Source organism: Myotis davidii, unplaced genomic scaffold (assembly GCF_000327345.1).
Source record: "Myotis davidii unplaced genomic scaffold, ASM32734v1 scaffold1527, whole genome shotgun sequence".
Lineage (NCBI taxonomy): Eukaryota > Metazoa > Chordata > Mammalia > Chiroptera > Vespertilionidae > Myotis > Myotis davidii.
Genome location: NW_006298269.1, coordinates 672233 through 684772, shown reverse-complemented (window position 1 = coordinate 684772; position 12540 = coordinate 672233). Strand labels below are relative to the sequence as shown.

The 12540-nt window shown below is 43.9% G+C and overlaps 1 protein-coding gene across 1 annotated transcript in view; it reads right to left on the bottom strand.

Moving 5' to 3' along the window:
* Positions 1–64: 64 nt before the first annotated feature.
* NBR1 (neighbor of BRCA1 gene 1) overlaps positions 65–12540 on the bottom strand; it is a gene marked incomplete at its 5' end in the record, with an annotated part of 18733 nt that continues 6257 nt past the window's right edge. The window contains 12 exons of the mRNA XM_015570584.1: positions 65–276; positions 3228–3336; positions 4031–4088; positions 4725–4819; positions 5767–6199; positions 7957–8121; positions 8598–8708; positions 9638–9860; positions 10482–10772; positions 10870–11029; positions 11407–11616; positions 12188–12432. Of these exons, the coding sequence (XP_015426070.1) occupies positions 103–276; positions 3228–3336; positions 4031–4088; positions 4725–4819; positions 5767–6199; positions 7957–8121; positions 8598–8708; positions 9638–9860; positions 10482–10772; positions 10870–11029; positions 11407–11616; positions 12188–12432 (2274 nt within the window). The remainder of the gene's footprint in view (positions 277–3227; positions 3337–4030; positions 4089–4724; positions 4820–5766; positions 6200–7956; positions 8122–8597; positions 8709–9637; positions 9861–10481; positions 10773–10869; positions 11030–11406; positions 11617–12187; positions 12433–12540) is intronic.

Below are 12540 nucleotides of genomic sequence, written 5' to 3'. Positions count from 1 at the left end.
ATACATCAGAGTAAAAAATAAGCAAGGGCTTCTGCCCCACACCCCAACGACAATAAAGATCATCTGAGCAGCAGGCGAAGTTATTTAATACATGGTCACTTCTCAATAGCGGTGGCTGTACCAGTCGTTGTTGTTGACCTGAAGAAGTTCTGTCACAACCTGCAGGATGTTGTAATTGTGTTTCTTCAGCAGCCTCAGGTTCAGCTGCCTGTCACAGAATCCCATTTCAAAGAGATGGGCCATCAGGGCTGCTGTCTGATCTTCCGAAACTATTGGCTGTGTAGTCAAGAAAAGCAGAACATTTTCGGTATAATTTACATGTTATCTTTCAAGTCATATTAATCTTTCCAGATTTATTAAAAATATCAGGTAGGTAGATGCAAGGGTATGACACTCCTGTCCACCTGATACTAATGGGTCATCTGAGAGGGTAATGGGGAAGGCCCCGTGTTGGATTAGGTATGGTTTGTCCTTAGATCCAGGAGGAGATGCATCAGAGGGGACTTTCAGGAGAAAGCATTCTTTGGCCAGATGAAGGAAAAGATGCAAACTCTGAAAGCCCTATGAAAATAAAGGTACTTGTGAGGATGGGACAAGTATAAGCAAGAGACGAGAGTGTTACTGGAAGTTAGTATGGGAAATTTCGTCAGATGCAAAAGAGCTGCACAAAAAACTGCCTGGAAAATTATATCCTAGGTCCATGCTCGGCAAACGGCAGTTCACGAGCCACATGCGGCTCTTTGGCCCCTTGAGTGTGGCTCTTCCACAAAATACCACGTGCGGGCGCGTACGTACAGTGCGATTGAAACTTTGTGGCCCATGTGCAGAAGCCAGTATTTTGTGGAAGAGCCACGCTCAAGGGGCCAAAGAGTCGCATGTGGCTCTCGAGCCGCAGTTTGCTGACCACTATCCTAGGCGGGGATGAGGCCCAGAAATCAGGATTTTAAAAAGATTCCCAGGTGATTCTAATGTGCAGCCAAGGTTGAGAACCGCTGTTTCAGGGTTTTCTTTCTTTTTTTTAAAAAATATATTTTATTGGTTTTTTATAGAGAGGAAGGGAGAGGGATAGAGAGTTAGAAACATCGATGAGAGAGAAACATCGATCAGCTGCCTCCTGCACACCCCCTACTGGGGATGTGCCCGCAACCAAGGTACATGCCCTTGACCAGAATCGAACCTGGGACCCTTCAGTCCGCAGGCCGACGCTCTATCCACTGAGCCAAACCGGTTAGGGCTCTTTTTTTTTTTAAAGAATAGAAGTGATCCAGGTAAGAGGGGGCTAACATTCATTTACTCCCTCTCGGGGCAAAATTCTATGGTGGACACAACCTTCTTAAATCCTCCTAACACTTGGAATACCCTGACCCTTACCATTTATTTACTGTGTTGAGTATCAATTTCCTTATTTATGAAAATGGAGTATAGAATACATCCTATTTTGCAGCATTGAAAGGATTAAGGTGAGAAAGTATGTACACGTGTTGAGCGTATCTTCTGCCGTTTCCCTCTACACCTAATTCCACTGTTCCCTTCATCCCTCTTCTTTCATTTCAGAATTATCCATCTTTTTTTGCCAAGTTAATCCTTCCACGTGTACTTTGTATCTCATTAACTATCACTACCTCAGCAACCCTTTTCTATTATCCTCCCTCATCTTGACTATTAATCTCCTTTGCTACTAGCTAGCCCATCTTTAAAAATGTTTCCCTCTGATTTAAGTATCCTAGTTTTTACCCTCGTTTTCCCTTGGTAATCCAGCTATTTTGAAAGTAAGGCATTGCACTGTCAACGTCCTTTCCACCTGTTCACATTTCTCTGCCACATTTGAAGCTGCTGGCCAGGTCTTCCTCAAGCTCTAGCACAGAACTCCCTCATTTGCCTCCGAGTTCTCAGTTTTCTCTTTGAAGGGGCCCTCCTTCTTTCCATGATCTTTAAAGGCTGCTTCTTGCTTTCCTGTCTTCCTGGAAAATTGATCCAATCACATGGCTCTTGCTACAACCTATATACAAATGACTATCTCCAGGCCAAATCTCTCCCCTAAGTCAGGTGTACATTCTCAACTGCACTCTGGATAACTTTACCTGGATGTGCCTCTAATTCAGCACTACCTAGACTGATCCAATTTTCTCCTTTTGCTCAAATATATTCTTCCTGCATATCCTTTTTTAAAAAAAAATATTTTATTGATTTTTACAGAGAGGAAGGGAGAGGGATAGTTAAAAACATCGATGAGAGAGAAACATCGATCAGCTGCCTCCTGCACGCAACCCAGGTACATGCCCTTGACTGGTATCGAACCTGGGACCCTTCTTCAGTCCACGCCGGCGCTCTATCCACTGAGCCAAACCAGTTATGGCTGCATATCCTCTCCTAATGAATGGTGCTATTTATTGCCTAAGTCGGAAACTGGGTTTATCCATGACTTCTAGCCATTTAATCATAGTCTCCAAGTTCTGCCATTTCTCTTTATTTCTTTCCCACTTACATATGGATTCTCAAATGGTTTTCCCAGCTCCACTAGCCTCCACACCAGAGTGATCTTTCTACGAACAAATCTGATCATGTTATAGACAAATCGGATCAGGTTAATGACTTCCCTGAAGCTCCTCAATGGCTCCTCCCCCTAGTGTTGAAATAAACTTCAAACCACGTAACACAGCATCGTGCTTGCATAGCAAAGGTCTTATTTTTCTCAGCCCAAATTCACCTTCCAGACTCATACCTCCAAGTCCTTTCACTGGTTACTCTCTGTCTACAATGCCCTTCCTGTAGCTGTCTCTCCTTATTTTGTCCTTTAGAACTTAGTTCAGGCATCACTGACCAGGAAGCCATCCCTGGCTCCACCCAGGAACCTACCCTAGGCTGAGGTGTTCCATCTGTCAAGAACATCGACGCAGTACCTGACACTCTACAGTAAATGTCTGTTTACCTCACCTGTTTCCCACTGTCTATGGGCAGCACTGGGGTCTTATTCATCTGGTAGCACCGGCACTTGGATGAGCTCCTCACACATAGTTCCTCAAAAAACATTAGGTGTTTTTCCTTTCCTCCCTTAAGAAACTTGACCAAAGTCATACAGCTAGAAAGTGGTGGAATTGGGTGTTAACCAAAAGACTAAACCTAAAGCTTGCTTATGCTTCCTACAATGCCATGCACTCTCCAACCCAGATGACATAGTTTTCATTGATGACTTGGGTTTGGTTCAGGAAAATAAATTATGTACTCACCTGTGCAGTGACTGGTGGTCCAGCAAACAAGGCCTTGTATGCAGAAGCAGCAACTGACAAAGCCCCCTTCATCAGTCCCCCAGCAATGCTGCTCCCATGGTGGTGGTGCCTGTGGAAGAAAGCTAAATTATCTCCCTAAAAAACACAAGCCATTATCTTCCTACAAGATAATCTAAGTTCTAATCCTTAAATGCAAATGAAATTTCCTTGAGAAAAAAGAAAAGTTGTAAAAAAAAGAGTAAGTTTTCCTATCAATTTTATAGCTATACATCTTGGTTTGATGTAGGGCCCAGCTCTACTGTTACATGGTATGGGCACTGCAGAAAACACACCACGCTGATTAGCATGCCAGCTTTCAGTCCCAGCTGAAAATTAATGTGGTCAAGGACATTGTGGGGTATTGGCAGTGACTGCTCAATCACCTCAGAGGAGACACCTCCCAAAGGAAATGTGATTTTTTTCTGGACACTGTTGGGAGGAGCCCACCTTGACAATGCTGAGATGACTAGGAGCAGAGAGGCAGGTGTGTCTAGTTACTAAGATGCACAGTGGGCTTGACCTTCCTGGAACTAAGGGTGAGTTGTACTTGAGGGCATCCTTTCTGGTATGGAATGTGAACACTCTTAAACATCAATTTTAACCCTCTGTTCAGTGTTGCTCACAAGTTCTAGAAATGAGAACACGAAGGAATGATGGCTGTCCTCTGCTCTGTGGACATATGCTCCAAGAAGGCTGGTTTAAGCAGAAGCAACACTAGGATATCCACCTGCTTCTGAAGAAGAGGCTGCACAAGGTCCAGTTACCTTGAGTGGTCATAGCTCTTCTGTCTGTTGTTTACAAGTCCTGATGAGCCTCTGGGCTCTAAAAGCAAAAGAGCTATTGGTTAGATGCAGCATCCACACGTGCCTGGTGTTTCCTACCTCAGAGCAAGGCTATCATTGAGGCAGGTGGCAATCTGAGCACAGTGTATAAAGCCTTTTTTCTCTTTTCATATTTGGGAAAATTTCCAGGTGGTTTAAGGGCTAAGAAGAAACTGTCCAGAATGCATTGCAAGGTGACTGTTTATTAAATCAGAAGAAGTGACTCTATAACCCTATCACACTGGTTTATTAGTTCTTAACTACTTTTAGGTTTTGTTTTTTGAGGAAGAGTAGGAAGTGACTTTTGAGGGTCTACTCAGAACTTCATGGTGCTATTTTCCTTATTTTGAAGATAAGGAAACAGACCTGCAGGTGTTATAAACCTGCCAGACCACGGAAAGGTCACACAGTGAGGAAACGTGGAGCTGGGGCTAGAACCTAGACTGGCAGTACAATGCCGACCTCTATGAGGTCTCATTTAATAAATATTAAGCTGGAGAATAGGAAAGGGAGGCACACAGAGTGAAAGGGCAAATTTCTAGAAACTGCCAAGGATCACAAAGACCGAGTGCCTATTTATACCTGGTTTCCATTAGAAAAGAACATAGAAAAAGAAACAGCTCAGACTGGTCATTACCTCCTCTGATCTGATCAGGGACTGAAGAAACTTCTGGTATGGTAACCGGTAAATCCACTCCTGGGGAGCCATGCTGCTGTGCACAAGGAGGGCTCCTTCAGAAAGACACAACGTGGAAAGTAAGTTGAAAAGGCAGCTGTGGTCACGGTGGGGAAACAGTACACAAAGCACAGCAGTGCCAATTCTCTGCAGAAGCTTCACATTTCTGATCCAGATCACATGTCTGAATTTAGGGATCAGGTGAGAAGGACTCATTCTCCTTCTGGTTTTCCTCTTCAGCCACAGTCAAGCTAGAAAGACTGGCTTCAGTTTAGTCACTTTCCCCTGTATCAGTGGCTGGCAAACTGCGGCTCGCGAGCCACATGCGGCTCTTTGGCCCCTTGAATGTGGCCACGAAGTTTCAATCGCACCGTATGTGCGCGCCCGCACGTGGTATTTTGTGGAAGAGCCACACTCAAGGGGCCGCAGTTTGCTGACCACTGCCCTATATCAACTGGTGCTGATAAAGGGAAATGTCTAGCTCCCTGGGAGAATGGTTTAAATTATAGTCCAGGCTCTACGTAGACATTTTCCATCCTATGAGAGAGCAATGACACAGGTGGAACCCAATAGAGAATTAAAATAACTTCTCTCTAGTAGTTTCATATTATACTCTTTCCTTAACAGATTAAAGTTCCTAATTATACTTTGTTGGGTTAATATGAGAATTAGTTTCTGCTGCGTTTGCCCACGAGTCAATAGAACAGGGAGAGAAGGTCCAGGGATGTTTGCGCTTAAAAACTGGCTCTCAATGATTAAAACGTAAGTAGATCATGATACTCAGATATTTAAGGTTAACTAAAACAGGTATTTCTTTGAATCCAGAATCCACAAATAACTGGGAAGTACAACTTTTATTCATCTAAAGTCAGACTTTACTATGGGAAATAGTCTCTTCCCATGCTCATACACACACATACAAAACAAGTTTTGAGATCAAATTGATTCCTCTCTTTATTCCACCTTTGAAGAACAGCCCAGCTGAGGGGTGTGTGGATGGTACCTGGGCAGCCGTGGTGGAGGGCCCACCACCTCTGGGGTGAGTGGCACTGTATCCAGAGTCTGTGAGGTCATGAGGATGTCATTGATGCTGTACCCCTGCGGCTGGGTCTCCCCTCCAGGGGGTGTTTCCCCAGCCTCGACTGGTTCCTGCCCAGCCTCAATCCCAGGCTCGCCTTCAGCCCCTCGCTCCAGGCCTGGCTGTGAGAGGGCAGAGCTGTACATGGAGTCCCCCAGGGGGCGGCTGGTGTCAAAGCATTCAGGCAGGATGATGATGTAATCCTCTGAAGAAGCAGAGGACTGACTCTGAACTTCGTCTTTGAGCTCATCCTCCTCATCCTCTTCTTCCTCCTCCACAATAGCCTCTTCCTCAGAGATATGGACCATCTCCTCTCTCTCATCTCCAAGTGGTCCTTCCTCAGGTGAGGCAAATTTCACTGAAGGATGCAAACAACCAATTTTTAGGCATAAGCTGAAAGCAGCCCCTGGAGCTACCCTTCCCTGGTAAAGCCTTGTGGGTCATGAGCTGCAATTATAAAAGCCAGAGGAGAGGGATGACCCAGGGGAAGGGTTGTTGCTGGAATCGTATCATGGCCATGTTCTAAGTCTGAAGCCTAAGCAAAGCTGAATGAAACTGAAGCTCACAAAAATACGGTAGGCAGAAACATCCTCAGCTCTGATTCTTAATATTTTTTATAATCGGTTTTTTACAGAGAGGAAGGGAGAGGGATAGAGAGTTAGAAATATCGATGAGAGAGAAACATCGATCAGCTGCCTCCTGCACACCTCCTACTGGGGATGTGCCCGTAACCAAGGTACATGCCCTTGACTGGAATTGAACCTGGGACCTTTCAGTCCCCAGGCCGAGCTCTATCCACTGAGCCAAACTGGTTAGGGCAGCTCTATGATTCTTAAAACTAGGAGGCTCCATCCGTTTCCTTTTCATGTAATGTTTAATATACTGAGACGGGTCAAAGCAAAATTGATATGCCAGTTTGCATTGCTATAGAGAGAGAAAACGTTAGGTGGTGAGTGTTGTAGGACTATATGCCTACTTTCCTCCCGCTCTTTGCAGAGTAACGAGTAGTCATGGTAGAAAATTGGCAAAACATGGCTGAGAAAAAAAAGAGTACCTATAATCCTAGAGATAACTACTGAAAACTTTTTTTTTTTTAACTTTAGGGAGAGGGAGAAAGGGAAAAAAAACATTAATGTGAGAATAAGACATTAATTGGTTGCCTCTTGCACACCCTTTTGAGGGATCAAGCCTGAAACCCACGCATATGCCCTGACCGGGAATTGAACTGGCAACCTTTCTGTGCATGGAACAATGCCCAACCAACTGAGCCACACTGGCTAAGGCACTACAGTGAACATTTTGATGTTAAGTTCTTCCAGATTTTTAAGTTATGCACTTATGCACAAGCGTGTGCGCGCAAGTATTTTAAACAAAAGTAAAACAAATAATACTTAAAAGTTATAGGTCAAATTTCATTATAATAAGAGATTTTCCCATATTATTTTGATGCACTAGAATTTGAATTTTTAGATAGTTCTTGAAATATGCAGTACTGAAAACTAAAACCATTTCCCCTAAGAACAGGAACGAGACAGGGATGCCCACTTTCACCACTCTTGTTTGACATAGTGCTGGAAGTACTAGCCATAGAGATCAGACAAGAAAAAATAAAAGGCATCCAAATTGGAAAAGATGAAATATGCAGTACTGGTTCTACCTATCTGATATCTAGAAATTTCTGTTATAGAGAAATTTATTATAACAGAATTTAAATTGGAGAAACTTAGTTCGGTGCTCCTGCTTCTCCCCACTATTTCCTGGACTGCTGCCCTTAGAGAAAAGAGACAATTCAGCTGCCAAATGGGGGTTTCTGCTAGGGAGGTCTGTCAATTTACAGGAAAACTCCTCACTGCAGAATCCAGGCAGCACTAGCTGCTGTTCCTCTGTAATTCTGCCCTGGGAAAGGATAGAAATGAGTTATGGTGGCTGCTTTGCTCCTGAAGCTAATTAAAAAGGCCAAGTACAGTATGTAGAGTCTAAAGAAACAAACATGATCCGAATTCTAACAAAGATCACCTTGCCTCCATTCTCAGTGAAGAGCACTTGTACCTATTCAGGTCTGACAACCACAATTCAGACACCACCCTCCTATGTGGGGGAATTCAGGACACTCACTGTGCAGAGACTTCTGTCTGCAAGGTGGGTTGTGGTCTGGGGCAGCATCCAAGGTAAGGGATCGGATTACAGTCTCACACACGAACTGGGTCCCACTCAGGTCATCTTCTGCCTCCTCCACTGAAGTAATATTCTCAGCCCTCCTCTTTGCTGATGCTGTGGAATCTGAAAGACATGAACCTTGTCTACACTTGGTGTTTAAAGCAGTGGTTCTCAACCTTCTGGCCCTTTAAATACAGTTCCTCATGTTGTGACCCAACCATAAAATTATTTTCGTTGCTACTTCATAACTGTAATGTTGCTACTGTTATGAATCGTAATATAAATATCTGGTATGCAGGATGGTCTTAGGCGACCCCTGTGAAAGGGTCGTTCGACTGCCAAAGGGGTCGCGACCCACAGGTTGAGAACTGCTGGTTTGAAGTGTTAAGAACCTTTCTCCAGTCATGTACCCATGCTTGATACTACACAAAGGAATGGATACTATCTATTCCATGTCAACATGAGACTTAATATGAAATGCTACAGGAAAACAATTTATAAGCCAAGGTAGGATTAGTTGGGAGAAAGGGGGTATCTATAAAAAAGGTGTGGTATGAAAGGGGAGGATGGAAATACTTTACAAATATTTAACCCCTTACCAGAGAGAGCTTTAAGTCCCGCCCCTTCACTCTCTTCCTGTATCTGCCCCAAGCCTGGCTTCTCTATTAAAGGGCTGTCATGTGGCAGAGGAGACATGCAGGGAGTCATATCTGGAGAAGGAAGACAGGAGAACCATCAATCAAGAAAAAGCATCACATCATCAATAGTCAGTGTCCAGAAGCAGCAGCTCATTGGCTTCTTGCTTCCTACAGGGCTAATATAAACTCAGGTATGCTTCAAGACCTGTTGTAAAGATTTCTCCAGACTATTAGGTACGTAAGTGTCTCAGACAGATGAATCAATGCAGGATGTATCATAAACAGTTGTCTGGTCCAGAAGGCAATGTGCAAGACAGAACCATGAACGTAAAGAACAAAGGGACACAAACATCTAGAGAAAAATGGAGATGAGGGTCTCTTTATGGTGGGGAGGCTTTATACAAACTTGTATTGTACAGAGTTCACTCATTACCCACTTTACCTGGCTTCCTTTATGCCTGTTAATAAAATAAGGTGGGTTTTATGACAGTCTTACCTACAGGGGTGTTATGGGGCACTCTCTCCAACTCTTGGACAATGTTAATATCCAACAGCTCAAAGGACAGCAGATCCTGGGGAAAAAAATAGGCAATGTTAGGCAGTACACACTGGAATAATGTTTTGTCTTCACAGGATTTGCAAGGCCATTGAGCTCCACATCATCCTAGATTGAACTCTGTTCAAATTCATGCCCCACCTCAGCCAAGTGCAAACAAGGAAGAAGAGTTAAATGGATACTAGATATTCAAATAACCAAATGGTAGAAAAGAGAGAAAATGCAGTGGGGGTGAAGGAGAACCAATATGAAGAGGCAACTAAAGGGAAGATGTGGTAAAGCAGAAGATTGAGTTCCCAATTCAAAAAGCAAGCATTTAGCTTATTAACTCGCTTCTATAGATCTTGCCATTCAGTGCATCTGACTGAATCATGGTGGGCATATCTCTAACTTTCTGGGCACTATCTATGGCTATACAATAAGGTGGGTTTTATGACAGTCTTACCTACAGGGGTGTTATGGGGCACTCTCTCCAACTCTTGGACAATGTTAATATCCAACAGCTCAAAGGACAGCAGATCCTGGGCAGTTAAAAGGTCCACAGATGGGATGTAGAGCTCCCTCTCGCTGGCAACATTTTTTGTCTTCTGTGGCATGTAGGTTCCTGTCCCTTCTGTCTGTTCAGTTGCCCCAAGCTGAATTTCTTCTTTAGCCAGAAGAAAAGTTTCCTATAGAGAAAAACCATTGGGAGAAATGTTAGGCCTTTCAACAGAACTCAACAAGGCAAGCTGACGAACACCGCAGCACCTTATAGAAAAGTTGCAAAAATAGTACAGAGTTCACTTAGTGCCCCCTTCACCTAGCTTCCTATAATGACAACTTAGGTTAACCATAGTATCAACAGTCAAAACCAGGACATTAACATTGGTAACTAAATTTCAACAGTAAACACTCTAAAAAAGTGCCCATCTAATACAGGGAAATTGCCTAAAAAAACTGCACCAAGTAACAACTAGGGCAAGACTTCCTTAGTATGTAGGGGACACACACAAGGGACACTCAGGAGAGATGAATGTTACGGAGCAAAGCCATCAGTTCCACAGGCCAGCCAGGCAGTCCTACTTCCCCTAGTGTAGCAGAGGCTGGCAGTGCATCATTACAAAGACATACAGAAACACTGAGGAGCACCTGCACCAGATCCTAAGGATACACAAAGCCCCCTGAGTACTAGGCCCAATATAAGCATATCCATGTTTTGGGGGGATAGGAGGGAGCCAATCTTTCCAGATTTCTGAAAGAACCAGCAGCTATGAGTGGGCTCTTTTAGCTGGTCACCTCTTCGTGCTCACCTCTTGCTGGCAGGTGAGATCACCAGTTTTGCTTGAGTTAATCATGCTCTTTTCAATGTTATCAGAGCTTTCTGTGGAGCAGAGAGGATCTACTATGATACTGCACCAGACCCGAGGTCCAAACTGCTGGCCTTTGTGAGAAAGCCGCCAGTGGGAAGTGTATGTTCCCTCCAAGGCTGGGGCAATGAACTCCACAGACACAATTCCCACATGGCCAGCCTTGAGGCAGGGGACCAAAACATCCTTCTTTTCTGTTGAAGCCATAGTTAGGTTCCCCCACATGAACTTGAGCTGAAATGAACAGTGACAAGAGAAAGAAAGCAAGCTTGTTAGCTGAGCACTCTGCCACTTCAAATCATTCATCTTCACATTTTTGTGGGAAAAATACCTTCGTATCTGTACTCCACTTCACATTTCCTGTATTTTTCATCCTCCAGTGTTTGATAAACTTGGTTCCTGGCTGAAGGTGAGTCCCATCAGGCAAATTCTCATCCACAAATGCTGCACTGAGGGTTGGCATAACTGGGGCACAGGGCTGCAAAGGGAGCCTGAACAGAAATTCAGATAGTCACCTGCTGTTGGATGGCTTCTGAACATCCAACACTGTAGTTTGAGGCTCTGACTGCTGAGGATGCACTAATGCATTTGCCTTATAAGTAATACTAATAACATTTTTTAACAAATAGAAGACAAATCTGACTCCTGAACTAAAAAGCTAGGATGAGGATCTGTAAATAAAACAACTGAAGAGTCAGACTTAAATAACTACCAAACCACCCTTTTAAAGAATGTTAGGATCAGAGAATGGGAAATTTAAGAGTTTGGGTGTTAGGAGCTACGAATAAATATGAGAGATGTTTGCTGAAGTTCTAGTTTTAGAGGGCTGGACCGCAAGACTTGGCTCCCACTCTGGCCCTGGGCTTACATTAGGGTGTTAGACTGCAGTAAGCTCTCAGGTCGGCCCAAGGGACACTTGGGGCTCTGGAGTCCATGGATGGAATTCCACAGATGAATCTTCCTGCGGAGTTTAAGCTGCTTTTTAAGTTCCTTGACCTCTGCTTTACGCTGTTTCTTCTCAGCTCGCAACCTTTGCTTTTCTGCTTTAAGAAAATTCTTGTCAACCTGCTTCTGGAGCCTGTGAGACAACAAATGATTGTCTTAAAAACAAACCTCACAAATCTTGAAGCTACTTTGAGCTTCTTGTCGTCTCTATCAGTGCCAGCTTATAGTTTAGTTTCTTTCTTTCTTTCTGTCTTTTTTTAAAAAAAATATATTTTATTGATTTTTTACAGAGGAAGGGAGAGGGATTGAGAGTTAGAAACATCGATGAGAGAGAAACATCGATCAGCTGCCTCCTGCACACCCCCTACTGGGGATGTGCCCGCAACCAAGGTACATGCCCTTGACCGGAATCGAAGCTGGGACCCTTCAGTCCAGAGGCCGACGCTCTATCCACTGAGCCAGACCGGTTAGGGCTAGTTTCTTTCTTTAAAAATTAAATTTATTGGGGTCACACTGGTTAATAAAATTAACCTCTTTCTGCAGTTCTCATTTCCATTTCGTTAGCTTTGGATAATTGTCCCCATCATCGCACATCAACTAGAAATGAGCCAGAAATAAGTAGACTATTTGTAGTTTTGTGACTCACCGCCTGTCACCAGAACCAGGAAGCCAGAGAACACACATCCCATGTCTAAATGGTTTACCTGGCTTGTTCCAGAGCAGCAGGAAGACGAGGAGTAGAGAACCTTGAGTGAGAGAACGATTCAGAGGAGCCCACAACAGGTCTCCGCAGCTTCAGGAGGACATGGTTGGAGTCATGGACATAGGGCCCGGATTCACAATCTTCACAGATATTGTAGGATGGGCACAGGCTATGGGAGAGAAAAAGGCACAGTGGGAAATACATGAGGTAGGGAACTATGAGACCACACTCCTGTATTTGCTCTATTACCAGTTAGGTAGTAACCTGAGCATGCTATCCAACTGTGCTATGTACTAATTTTCCTCACTAATAAAATGAGGACAGAAACAATTGACCTATATCTATTTCAAAGGA